The sequence below is a fragment of the Haliaeetus leucocephalus genome, unplaced genomic scaffold, assembly GCF_000737465.1.
Source record: "Haliaeetus leucocephalus isolate CR32 unplaced genomic scaffold, Haliaeetus_leucocephalus-4.0 Scaffold273, whole genome shotgun sequence".
In the NCBI taxonomy this organism is placed as follows: Eukaryota; Metazoa; Chordata; class Aves; order Accipitriformes; family Accipitridae; genus Haliaeetus; species Haliaeetus leucocephalus.
Window position 1 is genome coordinate 4,120,763 of NW_010972709.1, and position 15,350 is coordinate 4,136,112.

Genomic DNA, 15,350 nt, shown 5'->3' on the forward strand with positions numbered 1-15,350 from the left:
CCGCACTCCCCGCCGAGCCGGGCTCTGAGGGGAGCTTTTCCCGCCCTGAGGGCCGCCTCACCTCAGCCCGCTCCCCACCAGGCCCCCCTTGGGGTTCTGCAGCAGAGAGGCTGCTCCAAGGCTTCCCGCCGATGCCTGCTGCCTCAAGGCACAGCAGTGCTCTAAGGAGAACAGGAGTGGCTGCCTCCTTCCCTGAGCCCCTTTTCCTCCCTCCGGTGCCGTGGTGGTTGAAGAGCCTGGTTTTGGGCTGGAAGAGCCCTTGGTGCGTGGCGGGGGCTTGCCCTGTGAGGCATACACCGTGCCTTTGTTCAGCAGGCGAGACGGGACGTACCCGGTGCTCTGATGGCGGCAAGTCACATCGTGGCAGAGAGACCACAATACTAGGCCGCAGCTGGAGAATGAATCTTTCAGTGCAGTGTCTCCTGGGATTTCTCTGGCTCCCCAGCCATCTGCGGGTCAATGAGAGACAACCGGTAGCATCTGGCAGACATAGTCACAGGAGGTGAAGTCGCTAACCAACATGAGGGTGGATGGGGATCAGGCAAGGCAGTTACGTTTGGGGCAGCAGGTCAGAGTGCACAAATCTCACTAATTTGTGTGACGCAAATGAATAAGATTCAAAACCAGCAGCTGGAGACAATACAGCGGGAGCCGTTGTCTAAGGGTAAAGAGGTTTGCTGGAGCTGCATGAGCCCATGCCTTGGTTACATGTCTTCCATCAGTGATACAACAGCGACACAGTAGTATGCAGTCCACAGGTTTATCCTCATGTCACGACGACGTGCTTCCTTGTGCACCATGGCTCAGAGAGCTGTTTTCCAAATGCCTCAAGCTGTCCGCCCTGTGACCTTAAGTATTTTATGGTGCTACTCTTCATGCTGTTTATACAGCCTGGAGAGCAGATCTCCCAGTCTGAACAGGGAAGATGCTTTCCTTCTCTCTCTTAGGGACACACATGCGCAGTCCTTCACTTGTTCAATTTTCATCGTTCTAGCATGGAGAGAGCTGCTAAAAAAAAAAAATAAAGTCAGTGATTTCATATATATTAATTGGGCAAACTATTTTTGAATAAGAAAGTCAGCCCTTAAAGTCAATCTTAGATTTTTAGCTCAGCCTTAAGCATAACCTATGCAGAGCAAGAAAAGATTCCATTTTTACTGCAGTAAACACTGCCCTTTAGCAGGCAAATTACTGGTTAGAGACTTCCCTGATGAAAAAACTCATCTAGCTCCCCTGTATGAGGAGTGTCTAGTTTAAGCATGTGGAAAAATTCAAATGGAGAAAAATAGGGCAAGAAATAATAAAATGCTCAGTTTGGGGCAGTCACAAATAATTATTTTGAATGGGAAAAATGATGTCAGTATAGGCAATGCAACCAAAGGTAGAGAAGCAGTACTCCCTCTTTTGGTTTGTATTCTTCAGCTCCACAATATATTTAATTTGATGTTCCTTATTTCCACTCTTAAAATATTTTTTAGAAATGGTAAATGGGCCTCCAGGTTTTTCAGTTCAACTTGTTTTTTCTCTGTGCACACCAAAATGCCACTGATTCATAAGCACCTTTAGTTCCAGTATTTTGTTCTGTATTCAGCAAAAGTATTATGATTGTTTTATCCTCTCACTTCTTTTAAAAAACAGGAAAGAGAAAGGGACAATCACATGTACCAATACAGCAATGTGGATCCTGCAGGAAGACTAATTAAAGTGATGTGGAAAAAGAAGAATACACCAAAGTGGCATGAACTATACACTGGTAAGGAGAGATATGCAAAAACAGAGTTTTAGTTATAATCGTCATGGCCGTAAATCGACCTGCCCCTGGAAGATACTCTTTATTGTAATGAATTTCCTCAGTATCTTTTGTTTGACAGCAGTCAGAGATAACAAGTGATCAGCAAGAAGAAATATGACACCTGACATTTTAAATGCCCTGTTAGTGTTATTTATTCTGCTAAAAAATACAGTTCTTCATCCATTAAGTGTTGAAAGGGGGAACAAAAGAGCATCTTTCACTGTGTAAATTCATGACAAGTGTGCGATCCTGGGCATCCCTCATATGAAGAGGGAATATTTGGCTTCATATGAAGAAGCCAATTGCAGTTCATTGTGGTACTAGGAAAAAACCTAGCAGAGTTGCACCTTGTGACAGCAGCAGACGCAGCTTTCACAGAACAGCATTTTGGACCGCTGGCAACTGTGGTCTCTGGAGACTGGAGGTAGGGTACAGTCAGATAATGTAAGTATGTAGCTAGTTCATTTACAGGAAAACCTATGCTCCCAGAACTAAGGAGATTCCCATGGCAATTGGAATGCAACTAGTGGCATTTGGGATGGTCACCACCGATATATTTAATGACATTTCATAGCAGTTAAAAGAGAAACCTGTGACTTACAGCAACGATGAAAATTTGTGGGGTGTACGATGGTGAGAGAGCACTTACGTGGTGGCTCATGGCCATGTCCATGAACTGACATCTGGCAGAGCTAATGACAGATGGCAGCTGTTTGGAAAGACATCTGTAACAAGCTCCAACTGCTGTAAGAAGTGAGCCAGGCACTGGCTGCTGAAGCATCACCTCTTGCACCTGGGGACAGTGGGATATGTTTGCAGTTGGTGGCAAAGAGGAGGAGAGAAAAGAGACTAGCGTGGAAAACGGAGGAGGTGAAAGTGGAGCAGAGATTTGAATTTGGGTGTGGCAAACAAAGCAAATGCTACAAAGGAAGGGAGAAACATGTGAGCCCTAGAGGAAGAAAAGTTAGAAACACACCGGTAGTTTCAAAGAACAAAGTGGTAGCTGCAGGGGAGGAGGGTAAGATCACCAAGTACAGAACATGATTCTGTAGTGGTGCGGGGAACGGGTAGTAGAAAAGAGCCCAGGAACGAAGGAGGGACTAGAAAAAGATGGAGAAACTGAAAAGATCAGGAAAGATGAGAAGGAAAAAAAATGATCCATCTATGTAAGTGTTTTTATTCTAAATAAAGAAAAGCAGAGAAAAGCAGAGAAAGTAGAATAAAGAAAAAAACATGTAAAGTCAACCGAAGGAAACTAGAATAAAGGGAAGAGCGAGGGAAGGAGAATGGAATAAGGAAATTAAAAGAAAAAATAGAAACATGAATAAGTGGGAAAAAATTGAAAACTTGGTAACTTTTATTTAGAAAATGTGTGCTTCATATAATTGGTTTCTCCATTTCCCACAGTTTAAAAAAAAAGAGATACAATGATGTATGTAGGAAATAGTGCTTCATTACATTAGTTTGTCTTGCATCTCAGGAAAAGGGGTACCTCTTCTGAAAAAAAATTCCATCAAAACAATAGGTGTTGTTTTCTTTTTTATTCAAGAAATAAATACAGAGATTGTAATACATGTAATGCTGTTCTGTCCTCTCTCCCCTTTCTCTCTTTCTCTTTTCCTCAATTTTGAGTCTGTGCCTCAGACATTTCAATTTTGACATCTTTCATTCCACCCCCACATATCAAATTTAAAGTCAGTTTAACTCCTGGATGTAAGTGAAATATTTTATAAAATGTCATAGTTTTAGGCTTGTGTGGGATTGGCTCTCCTAATTAGTACCTCAACTGTGTACTTGGTGGAACTGGCATAAATCTGCATTATCGCATTGCATTTCTCAGCAGTCCAAGTGCGTTGCACAGTCAAGACAAAACATATTTTACCAATAAGGATGTGATGGCAGAGAGCTTAAACTTCTCATCCAGACCCACAAAGTTTGTGAGTGCCAAAGCCAGACCACAATTTGGGCATTGCTGTTTATTTCAATGCTCTAACTCTATGAAATACAAATATAAGAGGAGGAAATTTTTGCATGAGTTTGGCTGAAAACAAACTTATTATTTCATACAGATACACAGTCTTTATACAGTAGAGATTAAAAAAGTAGCATTTTGAATTACCTACTAGATTTAAGGGGCTCTTAATCTATAATTTTTAAGCAGCTTTATTATAAATACACTCACATTAAAATAGTATATCTTTAGTTTCTTGTTCCATGTATGCTTTCAATACCACTTTTCATACTGCAGTCGGTTTACTCTTTTCCCTGCTACATCAATAATTTTCTATAGGAAAAGACAGTTCTCTGCTATAATGCAAAATGATGATTTCTTTTTGCATCCGTGAAAATCCAATGGTAAAATTACAAAAACATGCTAGAGAATTTTTCTGTTTGTGTAGCACTTCCATGTGGAAGATTCATATTACCATGTGGGCATTCAAATTACCAGTCTGACTTCTAAACTATTCAGTTTTTTAAGATAGGTTCAATTATCCACTTAAATTTATGGGATAACCCAACAGTGCCATTCTGACCTGCCCAGTCTTTGCTGTTTGTACCTCATAAATCTACAGGGGCCACCTATAAAAGTTGTGTTTGATTACCTGAACCTAAAGAGGTTAGAAGTCATTGGGACACTTCTGATGGAACAGAGTAAGGAGGGAACATACATTTACTTAATTTTTGTAACTGAAATATCTTGGATGTGCATAACATCTTTTATTAGAATGAACACAAACTGCTATTCCACACCTTTTTCACACTCACATCACTACGCTACAGTATCTACTTTACAAGCTGTGAAAATGAGACTAAAAAACCACACAGTACTAGACATAAGACCAAGAACACAACCCAAAATTCTGTCTGCTGTTGCAACTAATTTCATTGTTGAAGCACGGGGGGATGGAGCAGTTAGAGAAGCGCAAATACCTTTTATACTGAGGCTTTCTGAATCACAAATGGCAAGATGAAGTTATCCTGGCTAACTAGGTGGTGATTTATTCATGGATGTGGAAGCTGGAGGTAATTTTAAGATATTCTTTCATGAAGACAGGTAAATGGATAATGTATGTGATACAAAAAAGGTTGATGAAGCTGAAATTTGCAGTTTGGTCACAAAAATTGAAGGATGAAGTCTTACAAGCCAGTCCTAGATTCTAAAAGATGTGTTTAGACATTGATCTCCCATTCAAATGAGTCAGAGGATTCAGACCTAAGTTTAGAAATAATTAGGGCATAGAGATAGTTGTCTATCTAGGACAGTGGGGAGCACTGAACATAGCCTAAAATACAAAGTTCCATTAGTAAAAATCTCTGACTGTTTTGTTTGTTTGTTTGTTTGTTTGTTTGTTTTTTCTGCATAGGCTTCTTTTTCTTGGGTAATGTTGCGCTGAAGTGAACTGCAAGCCTCTGTGAATCCTTCTCACAGATGCACTGATGCAAGGGGATGGGATGAAAGTCAGATTTCATAAAGTTTTTTCAGGCATCAAATCATCAAAAAGGTAGAGTGAAGAGCATGCTGAAAGGCGAATAGGAGATAATAAATGGAGAAAGGAGGCAAAAACTTGGCTTTGAGGGATGAAATGCTGCAGAGGATTAGTCTGCAAATAAAGATTTTGTAGGGCTTTAATGCATAAGGTTTATGCATTAAATGGGAGAATAAGAATCTGTGTATTCAGCTTCATGCCCAACCTTCCAAGAGGCTCAAGAGCTGCAGTGATAACCAATGATCTAAATCCACTTCTAGGCTGAAAAGAGTCCAAGTTACAACTAGACTATCACAACTGACCTACTTGGTACACTTGACAGCAGTCTCAGTGGAGAGACTAAGGAGCAGATGGGAGTACAGCCTGATACATCACTCTGTGGACAGTCTTTTCAGAACAAAATCATATGTTTTGGAGAATACAAGTTGCATTCACTGCATACTTCAGACTCCTGGATGTTGCAGACTAGCAAATTTCATCATTCCCTGTACAGAAATCTATCTTTACTAATTGGGTTTGGCTAAAATTCCAGAAGGCTTGATAGCAGTGTTTCTTTAAGAGCTCCTCCTTCTCTCTCTGTACTTCTTTCTCTGTCTACAAATTATTGAACACATTCAGGCTATCAGTACTGAGCGCTATTTCATTGTCACTGAGGCTTGAATGGCGTTGAACCAAGACCCTGCTGCCCAGTTCTTGCTAGTGCAAATCAAATCATAGGACAACATACATAATTGGGCTGAGAATATAAAGGGAAGAGCTCCTTTATTAGATATTTTAGATCAGAGACCTCATTTGCATTAATTCTCTATAGTGGACTCTGTTCTTGAGCCAAAGAAATGAATCTCTCTCTCCCTACCTGCTTTACAAATGACTAGTAGATTCTGCTTCTTTCTGTTCAGCTAGGTAACATATCATTTTACCTAGACTCGGCAGTATGCTGTTCTTTCCCTGCATAACATCTGCTGAAGTTTTCATAGCTTGAATTGTTCTTGGGCTTGTTTTAAAAGGCATGTTTCAGAAATGTCTCTGAGGATGTCAATTTTTAGTCATTGTTTTATCCGCTAGGGTGTTCTTCTTCATTTATGTTTGTTATTTTACTTTTTAAAATAAGACTAAACAGGCTTTGGAGTTTAAAGTTTAAAGGTTTTAATTCAGGTTTAGGTTAAAGATACCAAGAATGGTAAGGTAATTCATAGCAATAGGATAGTAATTTATTTTTGTATGACAATAAACTGGCATTTAATCGCCTTCACATTTTAGAAGCTAAACTGTAAATTAATTTTCACATAAGACAGCAGTGTTTCTCTGGCTGGTCAGTTCTAATTTGCACTTCTCCTTACTGTTGTGGTATTTGTGTACACACTTTCCACATACACCTGAAAATTCTGACATTCACTGTTCAAAGCCTTCGTGTTATTTGTACTTCATGCCTCATTTCTCTATCACTTGATGTATGACAAGGGTTTTATTAGTTAGTGCACTTTTAAAGCACATTTTTGTTCTGTAAAGTAACCCTAATAACATTTGAGATTGGGCATTTCAATTTTCTCAATTTATATTAACACGCTTAACTTTTTCCAGAGAGCCTTACAGCTTCATCTTGGACTCTGCATTTTACTCAGCAGCATCCTCAGCATTTACTCTGCCCATGACATTACCTATGACAAACTTCTAAAGGCTATCTTGGCTATCTTACAGTTGTTAGTAAGACGTTTTGAAGGCAAAAGGTTTGTGCAATTATAATTCAGAACACAAACTGGTCTGAAAAATCTTAATTGTTGTTGGTGAAGCAGAAAGAACCCCAAGTAGCATTGAGGGTGAGGTTGTGAGTTAGAAAGAAACATATCTTCTTTTATTCTAAACTGAGAGAAATGTGATATTTGCATCTGCAAGAGAATGAACTGGAAGCCCACAGTGACATAGTACTGAATAACTTTTCAAATAACTATCTGAGCTGTAATAGGATAATAATGCACCCTGGTCTTTACAGGGCAAGAATTAGTGATTCAGTCTTTGTGTGATGCAGGTGGCTCACTGCTCCACCCAGGTATAAAAGAGGATGGTGTGGCTCCTGTAGGAGATGATCCTTCTGAATGAAAAAGTTTGAATTTAGAACACCTAAAAGCCATCAAACTGCAAGAGAAGGTTTAAGGCTTCTGTTTCCTGTGAACCTCTTTTCATGACAGGAAAGCTTTAGGAAGGGGGGAACTTAGCCCTGCACAGCCTTTTTTTTCTGAGTCAGTGGAAATGCTGGCAATAGTACAGGGGTAAGAGCTAGCATGTTGTATGATCATACCAACACATGTACTAGTATGCAACTTTACATAGCTTTTAAAGTCACGAGGATGTTATGTTTGATGGGTTCTTGCTGGGGATGAGGGTGCAGCAGGGATGGCTTCAGGCTGCCAAGTCGTACAATTCTACTTAAATGGTTTCATGTCAAGGAATAGTAATGAATGAGTAAACTTACTGGCCCACTAAACTGTACAGAGGAGCAAAACTAGCTCCCTCTTTTGGTCTGCTGAAAATAATTAGGAGAAACAAGTTTCATAGTTTCATAAAAACAATTTGATTTTTTTACACAAGAACATACAAATTGTCTATTGGTTTCCTAACTAACCATCTTTCCTAAACAAGATGTTTTATTTGTTGCCTGCCATTTTGTCTGGTCATAATGGTTAGTTTACACAGATGGATGGGTTTACTGTCCTAGGTAGAAAACTAAGTAATAGTGATGGCAATGTTGTTATACTTCTGTGGTAATAGCAGAGTATTGCAAGTAACCCCATACAGACAAAATTGACAATAAGGAACAACTTAACATAAAAAACTTGGCCCTCCATCTGGGTGTGTCATTTCCTTTGGGTTGGAAGTTTTCCCCATCTTGTATTTGAGAGAGAAAATATTTGTCTGACTTGCTTGAAAACTTTTACTGGTTTCTTCTGTCAACTGTGGGAACACATCCCATATTTAATTGAGTTATTGGATTTGTTTGGAGTTTCAAAAATGAGCAAAAGCTCATTAAAGGAATAGGGGAAAGTCCTTGAACTCTGTCTCTTATAGTGAGAATATATTTTAGGTAGTGTAAGAAAATAACCTATAGTCTGGAATCATATCCCTAACTATTTTAGACTGCTGGAGAATTCAGAAAAAAACCTTATATAATAGCCTTTCGTGCTGTGTTTTCATTAAGTCTGAGGCAGCTCAATAAAGAAGCTACAGCATGATTTATTTTAATCAGTTATTACAGAGAAGTCATTAGAAAAAAAACTTGGCAAAATCTTGCTTACATACTTTTAGCATTCCAAATCCACAAAACGTTTAGATACAATCTCATTTCATTACAACCAAAACAAACCTCTTTTACTAGATTTCTTTCATTTTTTTCTTTAAATGATGATGTTTTCATACCTATTCTGTCTACACTGGCTTTCCAGTTCAGTGTCTTTTGTGTCTGTTTTCTTTGTAATGTCACTAAGATTAGTCAGGTTGCTGTGAGGAATCCTATCGTCCCTTAAAGCTTGGTAAGAGCATTTGGCAGACTATGAACTAGAGATGGATTAAGGAAAATGATTTAGCCATTTTTGTCATCTGAAAATGACTTTCAGAAATGTTTGCACAGATGATTATTATTCTAGTTCAAATCTACAAGAATCTGGATTTTGACTTACGTATTGTACGTACGCTGAAAGTTTTACCAACTTTTCGGCCTGTTAATTTCATTTGACATTTCTTCTTGTTGAGCTAAAAAGTCTATATTCAGGCACACACACAATCCTCTTTTTAAATAGCTCCTCTATTTTAAAAGAGGGGTGCCCTGGGGCTATTGAATGATTTAGATAGGGGCATAGGGACAAAGAATGTGCCCGGCTCTGTTCCTATAACTTACGGTCTCTAGGCATTGTGATAAAACAAATGCCTATCAAATTCCATAGGACAAATGTTTTCATCTACAGCAACTGCTCTTTCATGACTGACGTGGCACTAACTGTACCTGTTCTTAGCACTGACCAAGAACAAACAAGATGAAGATTTATCTTCAGTTCTTTAATTTATTTTTATTTATGTATTTTTGAAGGTGAGTGAGTGGAGGGAAGCATATAAAGAAAGAGGATAACACTGATTGCCATAAGTGATCAATTGCTAAGTGCCCAGTAGAAAGTCTTTTTGATGAGGCAAAAAGGCGATGATCTAAGAATGCCGTATCATGGTGTTGGCTGGAAAAAAATCAAGCAGTCTTCAGTTCTTTAAGGAGTTCCAGTTTTAAGAGTGCATGCTGCTCTGCTCTTGATGCACAGAATGGAGAGTGTAATAGCATCACACCATCTAGGTTCCCATCACCTCTGGCTCTTCGCTTCAACTGATATACAGAAGAGTATTAGAGAGATGAGGAAGCAGTGCACAGCAGCTCATAGAGCATAATCAGAGACAAAAGAACAGTTAGTATATTGACATAGACAAGGAAATTTTCTGTGGCCTTTACATCTCAAGTTAAGTCATCCTAACTATACCTCTTAAGTGTATAGTTGCTGTATGTCATGTATGAAGCTGAACAGAGCTGTAAGCAGAACAGAAGCTACCTTTTGACCATAGCAAGCTACCAAGCTTGTGTCTGGAGGCAACAGACTGATTTGACCATTGTTTTTTAAATTGCTGGGAGGTGGAGAATTGGAATCTAAAAGAGGGGTAAAGGAAGAAGAGCACCAGTGATCTACACTGCTCAAAAAGTAAACAGTGAGGACTGGTGGAGAGAATGTTAGATATTGAATGATGCTGGAAAGCGCAGGGAAGAACTAGAACAGCTCTGAATCAAGAGGGCGCAGAAGAGTCCAGAACTGGAATATCTGTTGTATTAGTATATTGTTTAGGTTGTCTGAGGGTATACTGTTGATAAAACATCCCTGGCAGGGTAATACCTTGCTCACAAAGAATCCCAGAAGAATTGAAGCAGAAACTGCCAAAGTCACCTCTCACTAAAAAGAAATATTTCAAACATATTTTAACAAATCCTGACTGTAAAATGTGCAAATTGGATTTCCAGTAATGAGATCCATCAGTAGGCACATTTTCTCAACATATTCTGTCGGAGTATCACTTGAAAATAGTGATTCAATTTTTCAAAAGTTACTTTAATTTGCTCAGAGAGGAAAGCATTTTCATTTTGCCCAGTCAGTTCTAATAATTTGCTAAATTCAAAATACGTGAAATTATTGAAGCTAGTTGTAGTGACCAGAAGGACCACTAATCTTTTAATAATATTTTTTTTTCCCATGAATCATGTAGACTTGCACAAGAAATTTTTCAGAACAGATAAAACACAAATCTTTGTTGACATGCCTCCTTCTTGTCTCTTCCACAGACATAATTCTGGACATTTGCTAGTAACCTCCATTCAGAAGATATGCTTAAAAAAAATACCTGCTAGCTGCAGGGGTGTGTAGTTGGAAACTTCCATCTTCTTACACAAGTGCTCCTTTTTCTTAGTAAAGTTCCCTAGCTCTTCCCTGACAGATGAGTCTGGATATTGATACTTCCTATCTTGGCAGGCAGTAACAAGCATGATGAGTTAGATTAAGAGCAGTTGGGAAAGAAAAACAGTATTCCACAACTCTTTCATACTGTAAAGCCTTGAAAGCCTTTAAACAATAATCCTTTATCCCACAGTGTATCCTTTGGGCATCTTTTGGGCACAGGATGTTGAGTTGCATGGACTTTGGTATGCCTCAGTACAGCTGTACTTAAATAACTCCCATGTGAACTGCATGTTAACATGTATTAGTGACACAGTCTTCTAACTGTCTCAAAAACTAGAGAAGATTGCCAAGGCAGTTGTGTGCTCAGCTAACTTTTCTTTTTGAAAATCCAGCTCGTAAGTAGTCTAATAGGTATTTTCTACGTATTTCCCAATTAACAACTAGGTATTGTTAAATACCTTGTTTTCAAAAAGAAGATATCCCTTATGCTGTCGCATAATATATTTATTCAATCATATCTCACTATAATTAAATATATTTTATGAAAAGAAGAGTTTGTTTTTCTGCTCCACTTCTGGAGTTCCAGTAACTGTTATGCAGATATAAACACTTAAATAAGCAGGTGGTTTTCCCATACCTCTTCCATTACAGCATTATGCTACGTGTTCTGTCCGGAACACTGAATTGCATGCAGTCAAAGGGTTGGTGCTTTGTAGCTAGCAGAAACAGTCTAGTACATATCAGGATAGACACTGTCCTTAAGTGGAAATGGGAATGTAGGTAGGTATGATTATCGTAAAATAAAGAGGGACTGTACAGCTGCTTTCCAAATCTACTGTTCATCTCTTTATTTTACAATGCAAGGATTAAGACATTTTCCTGGAGCATACCATACTTAATTTTGAATATTAATCCCTTTCTATTAGGAGCATTAGACTTCTTCAGGGATTCACCTAAGGACAGCTGAAGTACATGGGATGATTTTAAGACCAAGACTTTAACAGTATTTTGAGATTTCAAGGAGAAGACAGTGAAGTGCATAAACTGCAAAGAGGCACTGAAGTTGTTTTATTTATCTCCACGTGCATATCTGTGGTAAGACTGCATTTGCCCCTAAATTCAAAGTAAAATACTTAGAACCGGAATATTTTTCCTACAGATTGTCAACACTTGTATCCAGGTGCACATGAAGTCTTGGTGGTTTTGCTGCACACGGTAGTGCAGACTGACACCTGTTTGGAGAAGAATCAGCACATAGACTTTCAAGGTTACCACCTGGGAGCTTCTGCATAGGACTGCATCATCTTCAACCAGGGCTCCATTCCTTTGTCTCCTCCTGGCACACTGTACTTAACTCTTGTACTCAAAAAAAATTGGAAATGGGGTACAAGGCAGAAAGGTGGGGTGGGATACCAGCTACAAGGACAGTGAAGCTTTCTTAATAAAACCAAAACTTGTGTGGATTTTGTCATCTTGTTTGACTGAACTTGTGGCATCAAGGTACTACTGGTAAAAACCCAACTTTCAGCATTTTAAATGATCAGTGGCTGGGGAAGGAGCGGAGAAATGCACAGGAGAAGAGAGCAAAAAATCACCAGTCAAAACTATCGCTATCCGTTTTTCATCTACTTATTGATGGGACTTTAATATTCTGACTGGTCAGTTAAGACTCATAGGAGCTGCGTACAGACAACCAAAAGCGACTCTCCTTCTCGCAAACCATCTGTAGGCTTCTCCGATACATCCCTTATCTCCACAATCCATGTTGCTCTGTCAGATGTTCTAGGCTAACTGCATTTTTAGAAAACAAAGAGAATTGCACTACCACTTGTATCTTGAGGCACAGTCTGTGCCATGATCTACATAGGCTAGTTCTAGGAGAAAAAAAAAAAGTATTTTAAATACTAATGTACTAAAAAGAGCAGGTTAAAGGGACTGACAGTCCTCCACTTTTCCTGTATAGCTCCTGCTTGCTTCTACTCTCTGACACTAGAGAATTCATATGTGCCTGTAGTGTTTGATATCTTTTGATGTAATTGCCGATGGGTGAAATATGTAGCATTCACTGTATATTCAGTCTGACTATTTCGACACCAACACTGATAATTATCAGTAATCCATTACTAGAATTCTTATGCAAGTTGCTCTTTCATACAATTTAAAACAGAAGGTGAGCAGTACAGCACAGCAGAGCTGGAATCCCAGTCCTGAAAAATGCAGTCTGGAAAGTTACTTCCAATGTCAAACAAGAGGTAGAGAGTATGAAAAGATAAATTATTCAGTAATGAATCCTACACACTTATAATGCACAAGTTGTAATGAATCTCAGTTGCTTTGAGATTGTTGTTTACCTAATACAGTAGATATGCCATATGGTACAGTAAGGAGAGTGTTAGAACAAGGACATGAAGATTTCTAGGTTTTTATTTCTAGTTCTGTATGCAACTGTAAACTACGTTCAAGCTGTCCTAGAATGCGAGCAGAAGAATATAGGCTGCTCTGACCCTTCATGCTGACTGCTGCTGCCACTTGATAATTTCATCGATCTCTCATATCACTCCTTCTTCCTCCATCACTCCTTGGGCATCACAGCCCAGCATTGGGCTGTATTCCTGGTTAGATGCCATGAAAGAAAGACTCACAGCCACTCTGAACCTTTGGGCTGTTTTAGCTTAAGTCTAGGTTTTTACCCTTAATAAATCATTTGAGCAGCTGATGTAGATGAACTCTTCCACTGTTTAGGGAACGTGACCAGACTTCTATTCTGGATAGTTCTTTGGTATGTTGCTTATAGAATTTCACCATAGCTAAAACTAGCGATGTGCTCGACTGTGGCAGCAGCAAACTGGTCGGGACTACCCTGCTTGAAGCAGTGTTCCTGCCTTGTAAGAAATGGGCAACATGACCTCCAATGATGTCTGTAAAATCGCAGCCACTTTGCAGCATTGTAATTTGGGCAAAACCTGATAAAATGGAAGTTAAAAGTCACAGAGAAGGACAGGGTGTTTTCTTTCTTTCCCTTGAGTTTCGAACGATGACCGAGAAAAGCTGCAGAGTACAAAATATTTGAAAAGACTAAAAGATTAATGTTAAACTTTTCAGAGGAGCAAGGCAGTCCCTTCTAGCGATGCCACCTGGTGAAGTGATCAGAGCCTTAGGAAAGGCTCAGCTTTGTCATTTTTACTCAGCAGCCAAAGTCTACTGCAGGTAACAGGAGGACATGAGAAACTAGAACAGTAATATCCCTTGCCATAAACCGTGAATTTCTAAGATTTTTGATTTAAAGGTATTTACTCACCCTATTATTCGAGGCCTGTATGTTAACAACAAATGCCTATCAGTATTAATGTTTCCCCTGCAAGCTTTCAGCAAACACCTTCTCCCTTGTAGACACATTTGCATATTTGGGGGCAGGGTAAGGCAAGGGACAGTACTTCAGCACTGTTCGCATCGCTCATGAGGCCAACTAGCGAGGAGAGCAATTTAATTCATGTTACAGTACTACAAGTTAAGTGATCACCACAAATATGTAACGCAGGAAGCGTTGACACCCATGTTTGGGCAGCCCTAAGCAGAGAATTACTTTGTCTCTGACCTATTTAAAGCAACCCTTTCTCGTAGATAACTCACAGCTCTTATTCTTCCAAGCCTCCACCTTCGCAGCCTTCAGTCAGCTCTCATCAGGCCAGTCAACGCTGGGCATCGTCGACCGGGGCATTAGCAGGTGCTGAGTCAATCCCACTGCAACGCAGTTCCAGCCTCTAATTCCACCCATTCCCAATACGTAAGAGCAAAGCTTATTTTATAATAGTGAAATAAGAGGTGCTATTTTAAGCTCGCTACCCCTTAACGCAGGCTACGATTCAGCTTTCAGCTAACATCGCCCCAACAGTTCAGTTTTCCGGCGAAACAGCGCCTGGCAAAAGAGAGCGCTGATTAAAAGGCAGGTCGCATTCTTACTTTAACTGTATTTACTTCCTTTACGATGGTTGCACAACAAGGTCGAAGTGCAGCTCCCTACTGTAAGGCCGGCGCTCAGCAAAGACGCGTCCACCCGCAGCCAGCGCCGGGCCGAGCACCGCCGCACCCCTCCCGACACGGCCGGGGCTCCGACCCGAAGCCCGGCTCCACGGGGACCCGGCGGCAGCCCTCCCCGGCAGGCGCAGGCTGCCCCGGCTCCCGTTTCGCAGCCGCACGGCTCTCCCCCCCAAGGGTTAAGCGGCAGCGGGGGTGTAACGCAGCCTGACACACACGCGGGGATCGTCCCCGCCGCGGCAGGGCCCCCCCCCCCGCCTCGCAGCTGCGAGTGGGCCGTTTAAAATTACGATCTCCCTCTCTTTTTTTTTTTCCTTGTTTTTTCTCCTTTTCCCCCCTCCCCTCTCCTCTTCCTCTTCCCAGCGCCGAAATCGCAGCCGCCCTCCCTCCTCGGGCGCTCTCTCTCCCGGGGCTCGCCCCGGTCCCCGCCGTGCTGAGTCAGGCTGCTCAGGCCGCGGAGGGGAAGCCTGCGGAGACGGCGCCTGGCACACGGCGGCGGCGGCGCCCGCCCCCGCCGACCGCACCGAAGGGCCGCTACCCGCCGCACCGAGGGGCTGCAGC

The 15,350-nt window shown here is 40.7% G+C and overlaps 1 protein-coding gene across 1 annotated transcript in view; it reads right to left on the reverse strand.

The window, feature by feature from the left end:
- LSM14B (LSM14B, SCD6 homolog B (S. cerevisiae)) overlaps positions 1-986 on the reverse strand; it is a 13,649-nt gene extending 12,663 nt beyond the window's left edge. Inside the window, exons 1-2 of the mRNA XM_010569770.1 lie at positions 956-986; positions 282-449 (exon numbers count right to left, since the gene is read on the reverse strand). Coding sequence (XP_010568072.1) covers positions 282-449; positions 956-986 — 199 coding nt within the window. The remainder of the gene's footprint in view (positions 1-281; positions 450-955) is intronic.
- Positions 987-15,350: the final 14,364 nt, after the last annotated feature.